At 40.4% G+C, this 23,890-nt stretch overlaps 1 protein-coding gene across 1 annotated transcript in view; it reads left to right on the forward strand.

Annotated features, from left to right (window-relative positions):
* LOC148650773 (3-hydroxyisobutyrate dehydrogenase, mitochondrial-like) overlaps positions 1–23,890 on the forward strand; it is a 43,244-nt gene that overhangs the window by 14,259 nt on the left and 5,095 nt on the right. Inside the window, exons 5-6 of the mRNA XM_088600303.1 lie at positions 14,707–14,840; positions 15,184–15,260. Coding sequence (XP_088456429.1) covers positions 14,707–14,840; positions 15,184–15,260 — 211 coding nt within the window. The remainder of the gene's footprint in view (positions 1–14,706; positions 14,841–15,183; positions 15,261–23,890) is intronic.

Raw genomic sequence — 23,890 nt, forward strand, 5'->3', positions numbered from 1 at the left:
CTAGCTGCCAATACTGTCCCGAGTAATGATGTTAACTTTTTTAGCTATCAGCATGACTGTTAGTGGCCAGTCTGTGAGAGCTGAAGCCCAGAGATTAAGATGTTTCATTTCAACAGTCAGCAGACTGGTCCAGAGAAACCAGGAAACCAGCTCTTTTAGTCATTGGCCTTGTCCTGTTATTAGTAATAATATATTTGGCTAATGCTTTTCATCCAAAGTGACTTAGCATTTGTTCCCATGTACACAGGTGGGCACAAATACTGTAAGTGCTTTTCTGAAGGCGACAACAGCAGAGCCACAGCTAGGATCTGAGCCTACCGCTCTCAAGTTACTTAAACATAAAGCTTGCTGACGAGAAGAGCCCATGTAGTTTGTTTGGTTGCTAGTAGCTAGTTGATTTGGGGATGTCTTCTAATCGGTTCATGAGAACTCTGGTTTTAAATGCACTGGGATCAGCACACCCACCTGAGGCAGTTTCCTGCAGTAACTGTTTACAGCCTGCAGTAGCTACAGCACGTGAGGTTCCAGGAAGAAGTAACCTGGGCATCGGCAGAATGACCGTAGCGTAGAAAATGTCCATGTCCAGAGGCTGTGCAGGGGCCCTGTGTACAGCAGAGAGACAGGCTCGCTGGCGTCAGCGGTCGCCGCAGGGCGGTGAGGTGTGGCGTTTGCTCAGGAGTGGGAGTGAGCTGCTGTGGAGAGCAGCCTCCTTTAACACAAGAACACCGCTGTGCAGAAGGAGGGTAACCTTACTGCTCAAACATACATGGATGAAATCCTTAAGCCAGCAGTTTTTACCCTCCTACTAGCCTATGTGGAAGTGTTTATCTTCTAGTACAACAATGCAAGACCACACAGTGCAAGATTACAATGGCATGACTTCAGGAAAACACTGTCTAGGTTTACCTTCTGACCTTGAGACCAACAGAAAAGCTGTGGCATCAGCTCAACAGGACAGGACCATGACCAGCCAGCCAGCTGGGAGAGAGGTGGAACAGCCCAAAGCTCTGTCCAGTGGCTGATAGGTCATACCCTTTACTATCATTGTGCTGTTGTAATTTTGACTGTCTCTAAATTATAGTTCGCATCTTGTTTTGATGTCTTTTTAAAATATTTAATAAAATCCGTTAGAGCTTAGTGTTGAATATATATTGTGTGAGTACATTACTGTTTGGGTTTCCGTGTACCGTGTATGTACAAAAGTGCATTTGTGCTCACAAATTCAAGGTGCAATATGTAGGAAATACTGCATTTAACTTTGCAAATTAACAGCTGAAAGATAATTTCTGACCAGTTTACCAAATGAACGTCCCAGGATAGTACAAATGTGGTGATACTTTTTAACTAAATGACAAGAAGGTTAAAGGTACTTTGATGAGTAAAAATGGTGAGCTGCCTGTCAGGACAAAGATGGGTTTGAGGAGCAGTTAGCCAGCAGTGAAAGGGCACACTTGAGTAATTGAATTTGCATAACAAGCCTGGTGGAAGAGAGCTGACAGGCGTAGAGATTTGTCTGGCTGGAGATCTCCAGATGGACACGACCACACAGCAGCTGGGCGGCTCTATGCACAGCATGGTCAGTAACGCCCAGAGTGTCAGCTGGTCTGTGGGGCTGCACAGGTCTGGCTGTCCAGCTGGTGACTCCTGACTGGCAGCATCTCTGCCTTCTTCTGTCTGTCAAACTGCAGGGACAGCCCCGATTGGTCTGAGGAGTCATTACATGAGCTCCTTAGAGGGCTTTTAGTTGTGCTTACTGAAGGATTTGAGAGGTAATCCCAAAGATTATTCTGTCTTTACTCACAAGTCAAGGTGAGGCTTCAGTCAGTTACTACAGGTTTTGCTTATTGACCAAATAAACAACATTCATGTTATGTTTAACAGCATAGTGTTGTTAGTGTAATATCTACTTTTCTATATGTTAGAAACAACATTAATCCTTACGTATTATGTATGTATTATGTATTATCAGCATTTAAAAATCTTATTGCACAGTGAGCCATCAAAATCTCTGATCTTGATTTGTCCTCATTTTAATATCAGTCCTCAATTAATTTGACCTTTTTAAAATACAGATAAACATAACTTTTATAAACCTCTGTTCTCCTTATATCAATCCAAACATGACTAATTAGCTTTTTTTCTGTGCAGTTGATGAATTTAGTAAATTCAGTGAATCTAAAGGTGTTCAGTACTTAGATACTGCCTACATTTATTTTTATCCACCCTTTGAAACTAAGAGAAGTACAGACTTGATCATTTTGTGTGTGCTGTTCTCTTATAATCCAAGTACTGCAGCGCCTTTGGTCTTTTTTTGTGTTAAGATGTGCTTTTTAATCTCTTTGTGCTCTGCCTACCTATGTTTTGTTTGTTGGGCTGATTAAAAGATGTTGTAACTGAACTGAGCCTTAATCTGTTGGAGTCCTTGGGGCTTCCTACTGGCAGCCTTGTCCCTCCTCTGAGGTCAGAGCTGATCGGATTGATCACAATGACATTTCATGCTGCTTGGGTCATGAACTGCTGATAATAGCATTAAATGGTGATTCACTTTCTGCGGGAGGCACAACTTGTTATCCAGTAGCCAGTGAATCATTGTAGTGAATAGCAAATTTTTACAGCTTACTAGCAGGAGAGTTCTGATTATCTTCTTTAAACATGGTAATAATTGATTTGTGGATCTTTTTTTTTCTTTTCTCCTCTAGAATTATACTTCAAAGTTAAATAGCACTTTCCATTACTGGGATTTTAAACAATGCATCATTCAGGACTGTACAAGTAACCAGCTGTATTACTAGGATGGTAGGCACCTGAAAATGGATTTTGAAACATTGAATTGTTTACATTTTCATGCATAAGTGCTCAGGCGTCATTTTTACATGGATGGAAGTTCCTAAGAGCCTTCTTAAACTGTTTAAAATATTAGACATTATTCTGTGCTGTGTCAGTTTTAGTATATTTCAGAATATTGTGACCACAATCTTAAAGTTCAGTATTGTATGTGTCTCCTTACTCCAAGGTTTATAGTGCAGGGCTGAAATTAGATTCTGCAGTGAGAATATCAGGACTGTGTTAACACTACTTAATTTGTTTACATAGCAGACTGGTCTTGGACTCTTAATTTGAAAAATAATAACTAATTGTTTGTCAAATAAACATCAGATTTTTCAACAGTACTGTCACTTTTATTTAACCGTACTTATCAATGATCTTTTTAACCCCAGTTGAAGGGTAGTACAGAATCCAATTGAAATTCACAAAGGGTATGCTATGTAAGGTAATGTCTGCTCTTGTCAGACATCTGTGGTGAATCATTAAGATGAATGAAATACAGTTTAGATCTCTTAATGATGCATTAAAATGTATTTTTTATAATTATGGGCACCAATTAGAACTGTACTTTGTATTTTATGTTTTCTTTTTAGTGAGAAATAATAGTAAATAGATAAGTAGTGTTAGTATTTTTTTACATGCCAAGTAAAATCCAACAAGAGTTTTGACTAAAGTGTACTTCTATAAGAGCAATTTACATGAATCAACTAAATCAGATGTTAGAAAGTTGTGTGTGTTTAGGTACTGCAAAGCCCTACTCTCTGGGGTATCTAAATCCACACTGAAGGAACTCCAATATAGTCAAAATGTAGCAGCCAGCATTCTGACCAGGTCAATACACAAGCAATTACATTACTCCTGTCCTGGAGTCCTTGCAAGTCCTCATGCTCACCTATAAGGCTTTATCTGTTTGTCTAACCCTTGTTTGTCTGACTCTGGTCTCCTGTTTGTCCCTCAAACTCATTTACATTCTGTGGGTGACAGGGGATCCTTATGCTGCACCCCTAAACTTATTTTATTATTCAGAAGTGAATGCAATCATAAATCTCGCTCTAGTTCGATGAACACTTGCCAGCTCCTATTTTGAAGAACGTGACTCATTGCTAAAAACCAGCCTCTCAGTCTGAAAAGTGGAAGAGCAAAGAATTAAATAACTAAGTCTTTTTCAGGATCCCAATAACCAAGATAATTGGCCCCGCTGTCTGCATCTATTAACTCAGCTCTGAGGACTTAACGAGGGGAGAATGAGAACTTATCATTCTAGAACATAAAAGTGGCTATTGACAGTCGCTAATTCCAAGAGACTCTCCTGCATGAGCCCAGCCTATAGAGAATGCAAGTCCAAAAAAATCCATATAATAGACTGCTGGTACTATTTGAAACACTTCTCAGCCATTTACCCCTGTCTGCTTGACTACTAAAATTGCAAATTTTGCTGGCAAACAGGTCACCTGTCTCTATTGCTGTGAGAGTGGGCAAGCTGATCACTGTGAACATCTGGAAGCTGCCTGTCAAGAGATGGCTAACCATCACCCTACCAATCGCCTTTTGTATCAGCAGCTACATCAGTAACCACTGCTCCCTACACTAACTACACCAAGTAAAGGAACAACTGGAATGCTGGGTCTTGGCTTTTTATATCGTCTCGTTGTACATGTCAGACAACCAGGCAACTTTTTTCCTCTCCCTTTGGCGGCAGGAATATTTACTAGACCTTTGTGTCCTCTTCTCAGATGGCAAAGGACGGGTGCTTAACTATTGCCTAAAAATTTGTGAAGAATCTTCAGTCACCTCAGTCCTGAAACCAAGTTGGAACTTCTGTAAAACTTCACAATGACAACTACTGTTGAGGCCACGGTCCAGAGCAGACTGCTTTTCACACGCCAGCTATGACTGTTTTGCTCAGCCACCATAGGCTAAATTCCCAGGAGAATGAGAGACACCTGGTGGATTTTAATGACAACTATTACCCAGAAACAGAAACTGCACTCATGGACTCTCTAGATTTCTCATTCCAGCAGGGAAGTCTGGGAAGAGAAGTGGGGTCTGTGTAGAGTTCCTCACAAACCCCAGACCCAGTGATTGGATATGGCTTATCATACTTGCCTCCAACATCTTTAACTTTGGGAAGATCCCAAAAACTTGGCCTTTCCAACTTTATTGTCATCCTAAAGCTGGAAAACCAAGCAGCAATCCTAAAACCTGCCACCACATTATCCCTCTTCCAGGCTGGTCAAGCAGATCATCCATATGTGGATAGAACCTGCCAGATACTTTACAGGTTCATAGGTTCACCATCAGCATGACGGCGTGTTCCCAAGGCAGATGAAGAGTTCTGTGCAAAGGAAAGGCCTGTTAGCGATGCTTTTGAAGAGTCATACATCATGATCTCTCAGACCTGTAAGCACTCTGATGAGCAACTGGCAGATCCTCTTTCATCTTGGGGAGGTGATTGGCTGAATGTCCTACACCAAATCAAGCATCAAGACTAGAGCAAGTCAGTAGGATAGTCTCAAGCAACCTGGATCTATTGGAATTCTACTTCCGGCTGGTGCCTTCACTACACACCAGAGACAACAGTTGTGTTAGCATTTCCTTTGAAGACACAGTGTTCTTCACGGTTCATGGTTTTCTACAGCTGAATATTCCTTGCCCATAATCACCATCTAAAACATCTGTGCATGACTTTGCTTTGAGCTCTATAGGGTCCATCTCTTGTTAACTACAAAATACCACAACTGGAGTGAAGCTGGCTGCTTCTCATCACAGCATTGGCTCTGATCTCTTCTGACGCAGTGTATTGCTACAACTAATGGTCCTCCAGCTGCTACAGAGAGATCATCTGCAGTTTAAATGCCATGTCACCATGAGGACACTGACAATAGTGCTTAGCTGCAGTCCAACTGACTGACTTCAGGAACTGTCTCGTATGACACTGCCTTGTTTTTACTGTATTCCCATTGTGCTGCTTGAGTCCTGCCCTTCCCACTAATAAACATGAAAATTCCAACCTTCTAACAAGGTGGGCACATGGAGCATAAAGAACAAACACTTCCTGACTGTCTGAAGTCATCTGGTTTGTAACGGATGGCTGTTGGGGTGTAAGCCTGTTCTCTTCGATGTGAATGAAGCCAGTGAATGCACCAGAACTGTCGGAAGGTGTGTGGACTTATGTTGTTGCAAAAGATGGCTGGACAGCGAGGCTGGAAAGGAAAAGGAAAGGCGCTGTCACTTACTTTAATGGTTTAGTTTCACCCAGGAGATGCAGAAGAATAACGAGAGATTCCCAGAAAACTCAAAACCAGAGTTGCCTGTCTTTAATGAATCCTAATTTAATTGTCAACTGTTGTTTTTATTACTGGTCTCTGCCAGTCTGAGGTCAGGCTAGTGGCAGTCTTGCATGGTGCAGGAAAGATATTTATATTCCCTCCTTTCTTAATTTGTGGTCTGCCTGGCTCCTGGAGCTGCGTATTGTTGCCATTGCGTGCACGGTCTAGGCAGGGCTCACTCCACTCAAAGTGCCCTGTTTTGAAAGTATACTTATTAACTTGGCTGCAAAGATAAAGAGGCTGTGTTTAAAATTAAGAGATGCATTTATAATTTTGGCAAACAAATCCTTGAAAAGTGCCTTTTTTGCTTTTGATTTTTCAAACTTGTTTTTTAACCCATAGAACTTTTATTAGACTTGCTTAGGTTTTTTTCATGTGAGAAAATATATTTTTTTCACTTAATTACAGTGCTACTTTAAACCACACTTCATGGAGCTTCATTAAGCTGTAAATGTTACCCTCTTCTGTGCTTTCTGTCAGACTTCTCTCTCCTGAGAAATGTGTTAGTTCTGCTTCATTATAGCATGTAGTTGATAGTACTACAAAATATTCTTATTGACAGTATAGCATTGAATGTACAATATATTAAGCTTATACTACTATATTTTTTTAAAGTAAAATATAATACATTTCCACCCGCCAGTTCTTACTACATTTCCACTTCTTTATGCTTAAGTGCCTCCATATGTGTGGGGTTAGATGTAATTTGTCCAAATGCAGTGCATTCAACAGGTGAAAAGAAGGTGAAAATGATCAGTGCTCACGAACAGGAGTTCACGGGCAGTGGGTGAATTACAGCCTTTATTGGATTTTACAAGTCTTTCGGAATCAAAGGAGTACGCTTTGCAACAGTAAATCTTTAAATCCTCACATGTGTGGTTCTGTTTCGTTTGCAATCTGTTCAGCTTTTTTGCCCAGTATGCCAGGAGACAGACCAAGCAGTCACAACAGGTTCCAAAGAGCAGTGAGGAGCCAATTCTGCATCTTGCTTACTGACACCTCCTAGATTCTCTATCTCATACGTTTCTAGAGTAAATGATCAGGACTGAAGAGTGTGAGCCTTGTACTTTTAGTCTGATTTTTTTCTGTTCAACTCAGACTTGAGTTGGGGGTACTTCTGTGTGAAACTGAAATATTCCCATGCTTCCAGGATGGGCTGAGTGGCCTGTCTTGTTTGTAGCCTGTCTTATGTCCCTGTGTTGAAGTGCTGCTGTTGTGCGTGTGGTGTGTTGAGAGAAAGAAACAGGCTGTTGATAGAAGAGCAGCTTGAGCTCTTTTCCAGCCTGGAGCTGGCGGGCACTGAAGGAAGAGACGCCTCTCGTCACCGCCAGACAAATAGTAGACACATGTGTGATTGACAGGCATACAAATGCATTATATAGCTGCTGTGATTGTGATGACCGGAGATAAAAGTGTTCAGGCTGATATTTTAGACTGTGTCCTGTGTTGTGTCAAAGAGTTGCAGAGGATACAGCAGCGATCTCAAACGAGAGGCCGCGAGAGATTGAGACAAGATAAGATACCTCTGTAATGGCAATTAATTCTGAGGCCAAGAGAGGAAAAAGTTTAAAAGGCAATGAATAAGCTTTATAAAATATTGATGTAACAATAAGAGATAATGGTCCCAGAGTGAAGAGTTTGAATTTGGTTGGTCCTGTGTGTATCGCTCGGCACATCGTAACAATAGGAATCTGTCAGAGGACAGCACAGTAATTAACAAGACGGGAATGTTGGAATAAAGAAAGAAGGATTATAAGGTTTGTGTCCGCTGACTCAGTTGGAGCTTGAAAGCATAAAAGACAGCCACACAAGCTCTGCCACCTTCCACAGCAGCTCTCAGTCTCAGTTACCAGCATTCAGGGATTACGGTGTCCTTTGCATGCAAACAGAATGCATGTCGCACTAAGGTTTGAAACGCAGAGTTGAATTTCAAATCCTGCAAATGGTTTGATTCCAAAATTGAAACGTGTACTTTGGCCCCAAGCTGGCTGAGCAGTAAACTCTGTTGAAATATTAATTTGACACTTATGTGAGAAAAGTTAGATACACTTTCTCCCAAATTCTGTCTAATTCCTCACCATGAAATAAGAAAAGATTGATAACTTGTGGTTTGAAATGTGTGGCTTTATTCCTTCAAAAAATTCCTTTAAAAGTGCAAATGAGAAATCCTTCGTTACAGTCTAGTTTTCCTAAGACATGAGATGCTTCTGCTGCTGTAGAGTAGAAATCTGCTCTGTCAGTGGGCTTTTTTTCATACAGCAGATTTTGTTGTCCAGTATAAATTTTCAAGAGGCCTGGGGGCGCAAACAGAAAGTTGTCAAATGGCAGATCTACTGTTTGAAATGTTAATAAGTCATTAATATTCCACGGAAATGTGAAGCCACTTTGAGGCTAACAGGAAAGCAGCAATGTTACACAGAGTATTTCATTTGTGCTGTTAGTGTATTTGGTTCTGGTCTGAATGGTTCTTTTAGACCAGCCACTATAGCCACTCCTATCCTAGTCTGTTGCATCAGTGTTTCAGCAGACACTGACTAATTCTTCACTTCTCTGACGCACAGATGGAAATGTTTGGCCTCTGGCACTAACTGTGCAAACTAAGGAACATGCAACATAGCAAAGACAGGAATCGCAACATTGCAATAGAGCAACACGTCTGCATTGCGGGATTTGATCCCTTGCTTCAGAAAAAGTGTCCTAGTTATCTTTTGGTTGCCCTCCTTCAGCCAGGCAGTTGCCAGCAGGGATTTGGGGGTGGAGATAATACTTACACACAACAAACTGGTGTGGAGAGTTAGGAAATATTTCCTGGGGCTTAGAGATGTTTTATCAGTTGAGCAATCAAATAGTGATAGTCGCACTTTTCCGTCCCTGATGGCCTCCGGTCCTCAGGTGATTGGAATCGTTGGGTTTCCAGACAGCCAGACCGCTGCTGCCTGTTGTGACAGAAAGCAGAGTGTTGCTCTCCAGAACTCTGCGACTGACAGCAGGAACAACCTGACTTACTTGTCACTTCTGTATGAAGGTGACATGGAAAGTGGTTTGTGTCAGTCATTTCTTGCACGTTATATAACTGTTGTTTGTACAGGCAAGCTATCTAGTGCTGCAGTCTCCTATCTGCCCAAAATTCACACTGTTTCTGGAGTATGTGTAGCTCTGAATTGCGGTATTTTTCTTTCTGTGTTAAATTTAATAGTGATTCTTGCCTTTACGGCTCTGTGGGGCCTTTGTTTTGCACTGTGTTCTTCTGCACTGCTGCCCTGGTGTGGGCTTTCTGTGAGGCTGTACTCCAGGCTGCTGCAGCGGTAGTGCAGCTACACTCCTGAGGCAAACACTACAGCTTTGTGCACACCAGCCCTTTGATATTAATTCAAATAGACGCAGTTAGCTTTTTTGCTCATGCTTCAGATACTTTATCTTCCACCCTCCCCCTATTTATTACACATGCCATTATCTTCTGTCAGAGGCTGATTGTTTTGTCATGCAACAGGACAATAGGAATGAGCCTTTCACCATCTGCCTTCGATACCATGGTATCGTACAGCTCAGTAGCCGTATTGTACCGCAGGGGCGTTAGAGTCTCTCCCTTGTTTTTAAAATGGCCTTCAGGCTCGTACTCATCCCTGGGAAGCAGCGGTTCTACCAGCCCTCCAGTGAAGGGACTGGGCCTGGGTCTGTCCCCAGTCTGTGCTGCTGTGAAGCCACTTGCCTGCTCAGGCCTGCTGAACAGAGAGCCGAGGACCACTAGAGGTCACTGTTCTGTAATGGGCTCCTAATGAACCAGAACTGTCAGCAAGACCAATGAATTGCACTGCAGCTCTGCCTAATTATGAATTCCTGCTTAATCAGTCAATGACAGCAGAGCCGTCGCAACATTTTTTATATTCTTTGCATACTCATTTATGCTAATGTGCTATTATATTTCTGTAGATGTGGGTCCTCCATCATTAGAGCAGTTCGTTATTGAAAGCTCCTTTACAAAATCATAATTACTGATTATGGGTGATTAAACTTTTTTTCTTTCCCCCCTTAGCCTTCTGATTTGGTCAGGAAGGTTAGTTTGTTTTTATTATTTTGCTTCTCGTGTTTGTAATCAAATGTTGATTCTTAACACCTTATTTAATTAATTGCATCCATTTAACATTTGGACAGAGTCCAGAGTTCACTCTTAATACTTATTGTCGTGTTTTATGTTGTGTACTGTTACCTAGATGTGTGCAAAAAGTGTGTGTTGAAAGAGCTAGAGACTTGTTTCTAGTCCTTGTCAAACAAACTAAGCTCACAGTTTTTCTGCTTTCGGCAGTGAACCATTTTGACAAAATTCATACAAGAGTACTGCAGTTTATCTTTAAAGGGGATTAATCTCCTACGTGTTTTTAGAGAAATTTATAGACCAAAGCAAAGCCGTCATTTATGTAAGGCAAATAATATTAAAATGTTCCTTTCGATTAACAAAAAATATTTGTTTCGGGCAGCATAGTGGAAGGCACAGAACAGTCTGGATGGTGTTTTTATTATCCGCGTGCCCTGTGGAAGGACTGCTGTGCAATATTGGTAAACATATTGCCAGGCAGTGTGCGCGCTGCCATCCGCCTCACAGCTCCGCACTGCACTCTCAGCAGAAGCTGAGCCATTGTGATATTTATCTGAATTCAAACGAGGCTAATTAAAAGAGCTGCTGACAGTTGTTGTGATCCGACTTTGACTGGTGCTTGATGGTCATTATGGGTAAATAATGAACCGGGGCCACAAATACAGCAGCTGCCAGCCCAGCACCGTGGAGCAGCTACTGCAACCAATTTAAAGATCTATCGACCGCCTCTGCGCTCCCTGCAGATCTCTGGCTGAAAACTAATGTTTCTCCTATGGCTGGTTATTGTGGTTTCAGCTGTTTTAAATGCAGCCTTTAATTCCTGCCTTTAATATTTAACACAGCACATTATTAGCCCTTCAGAATTAACAACTTCTTCATTACAAAGAAGTTTTATGCTCCTTGCAACTGCAGTTATTGGCAGGATTTTCATTGCAGAAATTAGTATCTAGTTGCAGGATTCAGTATTTGTATCCAGCGCAGCGAGTCAGAGTGATGAGTTAATTGTCCATAGAAAGTTAGAAGTTTCGCTTTTTAATTTAATCTAAGAAGGAGAGGTGCAATATTGAAATGTTTGCCAGTGCATGAAAATCACTAATCATTTCTTTTTAATATGAAAGAAAATTAACAAAATGCTCTTGGTGTATATGGATATAGTTATTATTGTCTTTATTTAAAATTAAACTCTGGCATCCGTAGGAAACTGTGGTTTTAATTTCAGGTTTCAGGTGGCATTTGAAGTTAACTATATGTAATGTATTAGTGGTATACAACTTGGATTTGTTTTTTTTTATATTTTGCAAAAAATGTTCTGAAAATATCAAACGTGATTTGACTTAAAACAGGCACTCAGCAGGGTTTTGTGAATTGGCTTGTAGGATTTTAATGCTGAGAAGAATTCTTTTGGGACCAATTGATATTATGTTTAAGCAGGATTCAAGCTTTAGAAGATAAGCTGTACAAAATGAGAAGAGAATAGCCTTAAGAAGAAGAGAAGACAGGCTTGTTAGCAAAGAACAAAAATCCTGCTTGCTTTTTACACATCAGGAATTGTCCAGTTCATTAATATTTGTAGCTCCTGAATGTTGGCTCATGAATTTTGGACACTGAAGTATAATGAAAGAGAATTTTTCAGGGAGCTAATTCAATGATGCATTAAAGGCTGGCCATATCAAATGAGATTAAAAAAACAGGTTCCGCCCCAGTTTATTTTAAACCAGCCGCAGCCTAACAAGGCATGTTCCCAGCCATATATCTGTGTCACCAGGACCCCAGAGACCATCTGACACCGGCCGCGGAGTGGCAACAGTGCTCGCTTACAAATAAAACATGGCACGCTCCTAAACTGATTGTGCACGGCAATCTCTTCCCGAAAAGACACCTAATTGAACATGATAAAGTGTAAAGTTAATTAACACCCTTAAGTTTGTTGATTACTTTCTCAGGATTATATTGTTCGTTTTGGTAGCAGCTTTCAGTCCCAGCTGTCGCCTTTTTAGCGAGTGTCACCGGTAAACAATAGAGACACCATCACCAGTTGTAAATGGTGCCTGTGACAGCCGCCCCTTGTGAGGCTGCATCTGTAGAAAATGATTAGAACAATTGCATTTTAAACACGCTCTCCCTGCACCCCGCTCCCACCGGCCCTCTTCTCTCTCTCCTTCTCCATGCCAGAGTGGTTAAAACATTTAACGTCTTCTAAAGCAAATTAACTGATTTACCGAGTATCACAGAGGGACACGTTTCTTTTTGTTGTATGAAAGGGGGGAAAAATGATTTTTTGTGTATACTCCTCACCAGCCTTTGATCATTTTTTCTCCAGGATGCGGCTGCCGCAGAATTAATCCGTGCTGTAATAAGGAGGTGCTGATTTACATTGGAAAGAAAAATAAATTATTTGAGGGGATGTATTGTGTTGTTTTTTTGTGGCACAAATTCAGATTTTATTCCACTAGATAACCTCTTATGTTGTAAGTGATACTGTGAAAAGCAAGTTCACGTAAGTAGCAAGGGAAGCCTTCTCTGATGTAGATATTTTCATCACTTCATTGACCTTCATTGTATTGAAACTGAATGTGTGTCTGACAGAATTCACTGCAGACTCTTCTGACCGTTGTTTGAAGAAACAGCGCCATTGATGATAAAAATGCAGAAGATCTGTTCCTTGCATCAACATTAACAGATGGAATATGTTGCAGTCAGTGAAGCAAAAAGCATCAACGTGTCCAAGAAAAAGCCCGCTGTACCCACAGTTTTGGAGGCTGTGTGGTATGGGAGACAAGTTCAGCATGTTCAGTCAAGATTATTATTTCAGGTCACCAGTAAATATCAAGACGAATAGCAGCTCTGCACTAAAGCAGATACCAGGAAACAATCGGTTGTTCCAGAAGAGGCCTCATAGTGCCACATTTTCTTTTCCCCTTCACTCCTAAGTAGATAGTCTGTGTGTAAAGACACAATGTCTAATAGGAGATCATTTTTAATATCCTGTTACCTTTTGGGTTTGCAAAGTTAGTTTTCCTATGGTTGAGCAGAAAGAGAAGCTTCTTTCTGGCAGTGAGGATGAGCAAGCGGGACAGAGCACTGACCTGCTCTTACGGAGCCCCTGTGTGCTGCAGGAAATGTGTGTTTGTGTGCAGGAGGCTTCTTCTCAGTAGGAACTGCCTCTTCTGCCTGCCGAGCGACCAAAGGTCTTGCAGTAAGTCAGATTACTGAAAGGTGTCTAAGATGAACTATTCATTACTACAAATGCATTTTCTGTTTCTTAAATAATTTAAAGGAATAAGGCTCATTTTAAAGGACTTTGCCCCGAGCCTTTTAGATTCTGCTAAATGTAACGCAGACCGTGCTTTGAAAAGACAGATTCTAGCCTGTTACCCTGTTGCTCGTTATAAATTTGTGTCAGATAACCTCTTATGAACAAAAGACGAGGGGTAGTGGAGGGACTGAGAGATCACCATTGACTACAGCACTATATGCGATATGAAAAGGGCACAGTAGCCCTTTTAGTGTACCCAGTAGTGTACAGCTGAACAGGCAGTGACACACTCAGGCCTGCAGAGGAGCACCAATAAGCTTTTTTTTCTGTTGGTTCTTTTTTTCCTCCCTTAGCACAGGCCAGTGCTGTTGGGGAAACTGTATCAAAAGCATCAGAATGTAAAATAACACCTGAAACAAAACCAGAGTAAATTAGTTTTTATCAGGCCACGCTTTAAAGAGATTAATCGGCAGTTTTTTTTAAATCCTGTTTTGCTAAGCCAATTTATTTCTACTTGAAACATAAGTGTTTGAACAAGTGAGAAAGTGCAGCTGTCAGAAGATTAACCAGCTGAGAACCACTGTCAGCATTAATTCTGTTCTAATAGATGACTCTCTGAAGCTATTTAGCAGCCTCTAATCTAGACACAAAGCTATTGACCTATGATGGATAGTAGTAGATTCTGTTTGTAAGCTTTAACTCAGATTTGTCTACTTAATTTAAAGAGGTCGTATAACAGGATTAATCTGATCGGCAGACTTAAGATTTGAGTGATGAAACAAAAATGGCTTCAATATAGTTTGTCTAAGATAATAAAGCATCATTAAGCAAACAGAAAGTTGCAGTTCTCCTGTGTTTACCTTCAGTTTATTTGCAGTATGTAAAGCATAATAGGTTGAATACCAATCATAAAATGTGAATCAAAAAGCTAAGTTGTCTGCATGCGATTTTAATTGTCCATCCTACTGTATTTATATGCCCCTAACACAAAGGCGCTTCAGATGTGGTAAGAGCTCACTGAGGGATACTGGTGCTTCTGACATGTGGACAATCTAAAAAACGTGCATTATTCATGTCAAATTAAATAAGGAATAAGAGAAACTGCGAGAGGTGATCTTCTGTGGGAAGTGAAAAGAGCCTAGATTCCCATGAGGTTGTGGATGTGTGCAGTACTGACAGTAGAGCTTGGCTTTGTTTTGTAGGTGTTGGAGCTGCGAGTTCGGGAAAACTCACTTTCATGGTCGGTGGAGCCGAAGAGGAGTTCAATGCAGCGAAAGAGCTGTTGACCTGCATGGGCGCCAATGTGGTTTACTGTGGCGCAGTGGGCACTGGGCAGGTAGGTGCCACAGCCTACAGGGCTGCAGCTTAGAGCCTTGAACGTGCTTCTGATCGAGAAATTAATTTTTTATTAAAAAAAACCCTCCAGTCTCCATCTTCCTCTCTCTAACACTCTGCATGGCTTGTTTCTAGAAAGGCCTTTTTGGGCTTCAGGAACGTTTTCTGATATAGTGGGGTTTGAAATGCATAGCAATGCACACAGAGTCCGTGTAGAAATATGTACTTTTTTAATGTGGTGAGTACTTACCTGTTAGCCAAGCAGCCAGGGATTGTAGCATGAGACTTCGTGAACTGCTGGTGTGGTACCAGGGAGAGCACACAGCTCCTCTTTATCATTTCAGGCGGCCAAGATCTGTAACAATATGTTGCTGGCTATTGGTATGATCGGGACAGCTGAGACCATGAACCTTGGAATCAGGTGGGATCTTTAAATCTTACTTTTTCAAGCGGGATGACTATTTTATGTATTTATTATTGTGCATTAACAAAATCCACAATGATTTGTTTGTTTGGGGAAAAATGTGACTGTAAAATGATATTTTTTCTAAACTGAATATAAAATAGAAGTCATAAGGAAGTCAAATATTTTTTTGAGTTATACAATTTTTAGCCAAGACAATTAATCTTTTGGGATTAACCTTGTTAAGACTTTGGAAAGTATTTGTTTTCTTTTACTTGATTTACTTTTTTGTTTTTTCCCCTTCTGTGTTTTGATCACACAAAAAGCTCCAGATTTCAAATGTCCCAGGACACTATTCAGTTATTTTATGATATTATATAAATATCACTATTCAGTTATACTATTACAAACCTGTGCTTCTCAGATGTTACTTCATCCCTCACAGATTGGACTGTCAAATCCAATCCTTGCTACCTCAGACCCATCAGACCCCCCTCTGTAAGAAAAACTATCCTAGTGAACCAGTTGACTGTCATATAGTGTACGGTGCAGTTTTTTTACCATTGCTTATAGAAACCTCAGTATTTTCATTAATAAGTAAGAAATGTGGAACAAATGCCTGCCCTTGTTTCCTTTGCTCTACGCCTGTGATAGGTCTGTACTGGAAGCACTATAGCAGAGGGTCATTTGTGTTTAACTACCATGAAGGAAATGGTTGTTGTGTTGCTTTAGCGTGTCTCAGATGTTAAGGCCACACTGACCTCTTAAGCTGTCAGGCTGTAATTGAGATAGAAGAGGAATTTGCTTGGCAGCTTTCCCAACTAGTTTATCGATATCATTTACATTTTTAAATTGAGCGCAGAATTGAACCAAATCAAAACCTTGGTATTATCTAAGCCATTAACATTGTAAATGTATAGATTATGTTCAAGGAGGCAAATCAGAGGTCTCTTAGTTACATAGGTCAAACCTCCCACCAATAAAGTACCTCTGTGGAGAAAGTAAATTATGAGCAATTTGATGTTTGGTCTGGAATTGCGTAACCTATTCTCAGATACATTTATCGAAAGATAGTTCTTTCTGAGTTTTGGACTGAAGCTGATCAAATCATTTGCAGCTGAAAATATATTCACCTTTTTTCCTTCTACTGAAAGGCTTTACTGTAAAATATTGCAGTAAATGCAGAAGTTTCTTTCATCCTGTTACATTTTAAAAATGGATCTTGAGGACATTAACAGCATAATAAAAAGGCTTGCTTCCCATTTTTGACTTCACAGCTGTCTAGTCTCCTATCTGCTTGTGTATCTTCACTCCAGAAAGAATACTTTTATGGATTGCTTGGCCTGGCTTCATTTATCTGTTCTTTGCTGTTGGTCATTCCTTCATATTCAGCTTCTTGTGGTCACTGGCTCTTGGTTGAATTTATTTAGTTATTTTCCACTTACAGTTTTTTGGGAGGAAATTTTGCTTGACAGGTGAAATTTCCATTCTTAACTGTACAGTTGCTTGTCACATCTTCTGTCACAGGTTTCTAGACTCTTGGTTTGTATGGTCTTCCCAGAGGTTGCTGTGTAACCCCCTAACAACCACTTTTATCATCTTCCAATTGGGGCCCAATTTTGCACTTTTTTCTCACTAGTGAATGAGAAACCCTTTAGCAATAGATCTTGTGTATAAACTGACGCGTTCTTGTTTTTGAAAAAAGTGTTTTCCCCACTGCTGTTGGGTTCAGCCAGTTCACTCTCACAACATGCAGGCTCTAGCTGTTATGTTTAGTTATATTTAACCACTTGGAAAGTTAATGACAAGACCGAAGCTGAACTGTTTTTCCTATGGATGGTTTGAGATGTATGAGGGTTAGGTTTTGAGAAATCTGAAGCAGAATCCGTCGTTCACAAGACTCGCAACTCTTGTAAAACTCGTGTGGCGGCAGGGCACTGTTGACCTCAGTCCAGCCTGTGAAATTCTTGAAACCAATTCAGATTTCTATAATGCTAGTCTAAGATTGCCCATATGACATACCAACATATTTTCAACACCATGGATGGTGTCAGTGAGGTGTGTATGCAAGCTCATGCAATAATCTGTTCAAGGTGAAACAGAAACATCACTCACTAAAATCATTTCATATTCCACACATTAGCCAAGGATGCCATTGCATCACAAGAATGTGATTTTCTTATAAATTATTGACTGAGCACAACACATTTAGAGGTGTTTTTAAAATCAAGTCTGTGTCATGTGTTGTCAGGCACATATTTCAGATTTTAGAATCTAATTGTATTCTTTAATTATTTTCTTAACACACAAAATTAACAGATTTCCTCAGATCTTAATGAATTGCCAGACATCCCTAATCACTTGCAGGACTAAAGCCCACAAGGGCTAGACTTGGTCTTGTAGTTATATGAATTAGACCACCTTTGTTGCTCATTTAGTCTCATTAAGACTAAATTAAAACAGTCTAAAGCTCCTGTTCTCTTTTCTAGCATGCATGATCTAGCAATTATTAATTGCTTGGGGATCAGAATTTACACCAGTTAGAGCCACATCTCAAAGGTTTTCAGCAAGGAAAGGCTGTACAAGTTTGGCAAATTCATTGCTGTGGCCAGCAGATACGTCTTCAGGTTTTCTCTTTTATCTCCTCTCTTTCTTCTGTGCAGACCTGCCTGTGAGCCCCTGTCTTCTGAGTGCTGGCTGTCTTCCCAGAAAGTGTGTTGCTGGCTGTCAGGGGTATTTTTGACTTTTACCTGCCACAGCAATTTTATGGACCAGATGGGATTGTTTCTGTCAGTCAGACTCTGACATGAGATTTTAATTGTTTTCCCAAAGCATAGTTTATTGAAAAAAATCTGAGCCTAAATTGCTTCTTTTTGTCTTTAGTGTTTAATTAAATGCTTCTTGTGGAGTTACACATGATGCAAGTATGGACAGTGGTCAATCGCCCAGTGCAGGCCATGGGTTTTCAGTGTAACACAGATTTGCAAGTGTCTAAATTGTCATCAAACATTTGGTTTAAATAACATGTTTATTGAAGTTGTTTTTGGTCATATTAGTTGAAGTGATATGGTGCTGAGTGCAGAGTAAACACTGAAATGTGAACCAGAGAGCACCAGTAGAAACTATGTGGAAGTGCTTTTAAAACTGAGAACTGGAGGCACTTCTTTGTGCAAAGGGTGGTGGAAGTCTGCCACAAGCAACCCAGCCTTGTTGCAGAAGCTGATATCCTGATATTCTTACAAGAAGCACCTGGATGAGATCTGGGATCAGTCAACTTCTAACTTCTTAAAAACTCAAGAATCCTGAATAACATTCCTATGTTATGGTGGGTAGCTGCGTCAGCATGCGTAGGCTGCAAAGGAACAAGTAATAGGTTTATTCCATGCTGGAAAAAAAGAAGAAAGAGAACACAACGTTTCGGCCGTGGAGCCTTCTTCAGGTGTGGTTCTTCAGCCTTCTTCAGGTGTTGTTCCTTTGATTCCTATGTTATTACGTCACTTCAGAGGATTTTCTTTACTTGCTCCTGAAAACCTTAAGCAGTAATAGCTGTCTTCTTCATCAGCACAGTAAAGATTTAAGGTCTTTGAGATCACTATTGGCTATTGAGCATTTTCATTGTTTTGAGAACAGGAGCTATTTATGAACTAGAATACAAGCTTTTAATTGGCTTCCCTGGTTTCCTGGATCTCTAACCACATTAGCTTTCAGGTTTTAGCAATGCAGCATTTCATACCGTAATTATGCACTCAGACTCAACAGAAGACAACCGTCATTATAGTTCACACAGGTCGTTTAAAATAACATTTGCTTGACCTTCATATGTAATCATTTCAAGGCCCCTTAACAGGTCATTTGGAAAGGGCTTCCCATACGGCACACCGTGTCTTGAATGTGCTGCTGTATATTGTCATACACTGCTTTACATCTTTGCTCTTGTAAGCATTATGAGGAATTTAAAAAGGCTAAAGTCTAATCTGCACCCTGCTTTTTTTCTCTGCTTGAGTTCCTAATCTTCTCCATTTCAGAGCTCTGCTACATTATAGAGTGTGGAAGGCACCTACTGATTTATTGGGCTTTATAAGTTTGGAAGAAAATTGGCATCAGCAAACATAAATTCCCCAGCAGTAAATTCTCAGTGAAATATGGTTGCATTAGGGAGTCTTGCTGAGATTCATATTTCACTATGTTTTCACTGCAACAGATTTTCACAGTGTTCAAGACAGGTGGATGAGAGGATACGTGTAGGTTTTCTTTTTTATTCTCCACATGTAAATATAGCTGCCTTAATAAACTGAGCAATTACAGCATATCAGATTGTAGATTAAGAATGTGATTAAGTATACAGTTCACAATTAAATTAGAAATGCCCTAGAACTTGGAACAAAAATTGTTTATGACCGTAGAGCTGTGAAGTTTGCAGTTTATCTCTGTATGAAAATAAGGCTGTTGATTACAATATGGTGTGGATTCCTTTTCTGTGATGAACAGCAATACTCAGAATCATTCAGTGGACTTTGTTGATGAGAGCAGCATCATTGTGTGTAATTGTGCTGCCTTTTTGTTTTTATTTAGTGATTCCTCTACAAATCCTAACTTGAGTGCTATTTCTTTAGTTCAGCTTTAGTTATTGTGTTGCGTTTCGTACAATTGCAGCTTGTTTCCTCCCATTGATCTGAAGCATGAGTTTCCAGTTATTTCCTCGTCAAGGTACTGTGTATTCAAGGTCCAGATTCTAGAGGAACGTTTTGTCACCACAAGTACATTGTCCAACAAACGTACCCCTTACATTCCCTTTGTTCTGTTTCAAAAAGATGCACCGGAATAAATTACATAAGAGACTTGGAAAAAGTATAAAATGTCAACTAGATATTAGAAATGTCAACTAGAACAGAATTATATTTTCCAGGTTTTTGTGTCCTTTTTTAAGTTAATATCAGACTTTGAAAGTAAATAATCCTAAAAATGTATTTTTTTAGCTTTTGAAGTTTTTCCTATAGTAAGTACGCACACAGTTTAATCAAAAGCATCATGAGTCATTTCTGAAGACGTGCTTGTTAAACCTGTATTTTACTACAAGAAATTTAATTTAATCCTGCAGAACATGAAGTTAACATGAATCATGAGGACTTACAATACTCATTACCAATGGCAACAGTGAGAGACCCTAAGCTTGGCAATGGCCTTGAGTACAGTATGTCCAGCCAAAGCAAGGGGAGATTCTCCTTCAAGTTTTAGATGCAGTTTTAATGTTTCACATCTTTAGCATCTGAACCATCTGAACTTCTTCAGTAGTTGGTAAAGATGCTCTTGTTTTATCACACTAAGTGATTTTTGTTTGTACAACAGAACAGTCACTTATAAACGAGGGGTTCCGTTTAGCAGCTGTGTTGGAGGTTTTGAAGAAGTCTGTCCAAAGATCACGCAATGTTCACGCAGGGTTGAAAAGTGCAGAAACTCCTTAGTTTCCAAATCACTTCTGAAGAGAGGGTTTGTTTTTAAATGAAATGATGCTGCCAAATGCACTGTGATTTCATTCGAGTTGCTTGAAGTTTGAATAAGTTAAATGACCAATCAAATCACCTGGGAAGGCCATAATGCCCCTCATCCTTCCATCCATCCTTCCATTCACTGAGCTGTTCACAGACGCCAGGCCGTTGCAGTGCAGAATGCGTTTGGTAGGTGGGAAGACACCGGAGCACCCGGAGAAATCCCCCACGACTGTGCCAGAACGTGCAGACTCCACCCAGACATCTCCTCATTCTGGGATCAGAGCCAGGACCCCAGCCGTGAGGCCGCAGTCCCACTTTCCCTGCCACCAAGCTGCCCAGCTGCTCTTTTTCCCTGGATCTTTACACAGCATTGCCTTCATATAAACTCCAGCCTCCTGTAATGGTCTTAGGGCTTGTTCTCTGTCTAGCTAGCAAATTTCATTGTGAACTAACAGGTCACCCCCATTGGCAGACACCTGGAAGAAGGGTTTTCATCTGTTTGTGACGCAGTGTTGACTCTAGCCTGACGAGACTGATAGGTTTCATTGCCATTGACAGTGCATTAGCCTGCTCAAGGCTAATTCCAGTCTGGACTTACACAGACCTCCGTAAGCATGCCCTCAATTCAAGCGGTGAAGCAGAGAGATTAATACGGAGAAATGGAAACGGTGCAGAGAGAGTAATGGCTGCTGTGCACCTGGTCTTGCTCACCTGGGTGGGAGCTGAGCAACAGTAGTGAGTGGAAGTGGGTCTCCCACTTAGCCTAAGCATCTGAGTGCCTTTGTAATTAAAAAAGCCGTATATTTCCAAGGAGTTCCAAGGAGCATCTGGTCTCAGAATATGTGTGCATTGCTGCACTAATGCTTCAGAACATAAGAGAAGTGACAAATGAGAGGAGGCCTTTTGGCCCATCTAGCCCATTTGGTAGTTAGTAGCTAATTGATAGAAAGGTCTATCCAGTTGATCCAGTTGATTCTGGAGAAACCAGAGTATCGGCTTCAATGACATGGCATGGTAGCATCGTTGCAGACTGCCACACCACTTATGCTATTTGATGTTCACACGTTTATCAGCGGCCACAGCCTCTGTACACAATGGTGCATTTAGACGTCGTGGCACAATGAGACTGTAAGTGTGGTAGACCTCATTTGGCACTGAGGCTGTGACGGGAATCCTGTTCTTCTGGCTCAGGTAGATGCTCTGCTGTCTCGGCACTGGAGGACAGTGAGTGGAGTGGAGTGGAGGACAGAGAGGCCTGTTAGGGCATGAGGTCCACTCATCACAAGAACGCTGGTCTTTACATGAATGATTCTGTGCATATTTCTGTGATTTTGTTGTCATGTTTAAATGTAGTGTGGTTGACAATCGAAAGTGCCATAGATGTGACTTCGCTTCCAAGAGTTTAAAGGAGCCTAAATGTACAATAGAAAATATTTTCTTTAAAAATGGTTTACATATTTTTAAATGGACGAAAACAATGATAGCTCAGTTAATCAGTGTACTTGAGATCTCTTTGTGATTACATTGTGATAGAATGAGATGTTTAAAATAGTAGAATAAGATTTTGTGGTCCTTTCAAAGATGTGTAGTGGTCTAAATTTGATGCATACTGTCTTTTGATTACCTCTGGTCTAAACAGAATGTGCATTATGATACAGACCTCCTTGACTTCAGTTACAGTACATGGTAATGTTAAACACTTACTCTGAAGCTCTCTTCTGAAATCTGTGTGGAGCCGTGCAAAGAAGCAAAACGGGTCATGTGCTTTAGCTTTTGTTAAGATCGGAGCACCTGAGTTCTGAATATATTGTGTCTTAAACACACACAGAATCACCAGTGACACATGAAGCAAGGAAACTCTGTGGAAGTGCATAGTGCTGCAGTATGATAATGAGGTCTGGAGAAGACAGAACCAGGCGTTCCCTTGTCTCCATCAGGCTGGTGTGGGCACGGAAAGATAGGAGGAATGTTGAACAAAGATCCTATCGAAAATGAAAAACACACACTGATAATGTTACTAACATGAGCTTCAAATGCAAGACTTTGGTTCAAAGGTAACAGCGAGATATAGGTGCAGTGTACCTGGTTTGTGGTAAAGGCTTTACCCAGTTAAATGCTGACCTTTCCAATCTGTGAATGTTTCTCTACAGCAGACGCTTCGGTACATAATCAAGTCCGTATTCAGTGACATAATTTATATCAACAATTACTGTGAGCCAGATGCTGAGGATTAGCTTCATAGAGAGTTTTACAGTGGCCAGTTGGGCAAACTGCACAGCTAGAATTTATAATAGGCAGGACCATGGGAGTTAGAATATGGCATCTATTATGCAGCTCTAGCATCTATCATGTTGTCCTAGAATTTTCTTCATAAACTCCCCTGTTGTTTATTTGTAGTTAATATTTTAAATGCTTTGTTGGCTTTTTTATTAAACTGTATCTGTTGCACTAAAAATCTACAGTTCTGAAATGCAAAAATTAGCTTTGTACTACATACATGTACTGTAGCCTGTGCCAGCTGTGGAAACTGGGAAGACCAACCAAAAACACAGTGACAGAAATCTCCTTCTGTCCAGGAGTCACGCTGCGGGAAAACTGTTGCTGTTCGGAACTGTTAATATGAAACCCTGAGCAATAAACAGAGTTTTGTGCTTGAAAAAAATGAACTAAAAGAAAATCAATATTGCACATCATTATTCCATTCAAAATTCGAATAATTGTATTGTAATCAGGATTTCATGGAAACAATATTAAAATTAATGGACCTATCAGCATTATTGAATGTGTTCTTTTGTTACAGTGTACGGTTTCTTTTTGTTGCTAAAGCGAGATAATGGCAGAAAATGTGTGTGCACTCCTTCAGTTTCTGAATTTAAAGTTATTTTAGTGTTTGTACGAACAGCCAGGCATGTCTATTGGCAAGTTATTATGGGGATTGACAAAGACTGTCATCATTTTGATAGCGAGAGCAGTATATCTTTCAGATAGCAATGGGTCTCTTATGCAGAAAGAATCACATGTTCTCAGCCAATTTACAGGGAAACAGCAATAACATTTTATCATGGTTGAGAGCCCAGTAGCTGCTTCCTATTAAACTTGCCCTTTCAGATACCTGTCTCGGATTAATTTGTTGATTTCAAATGGAAACTCAGTCTTCTC

This window comes from Lepisosteus platostomus, chromosome 12 (assembly GCF_059453375.1).
Source record: "Lepisosteus platostomus isolate fLepPlt1 chromosome 12, fLepPlt1.hap1, whole genome shotgun sequence".
Taxonomy (NCBI): Eukaryota; Metazoa; Chordata; class Actinopteri; order Semionotiformes; family Lepisosteidae; genus Lepisosteus; species Lepisosteus platostomus.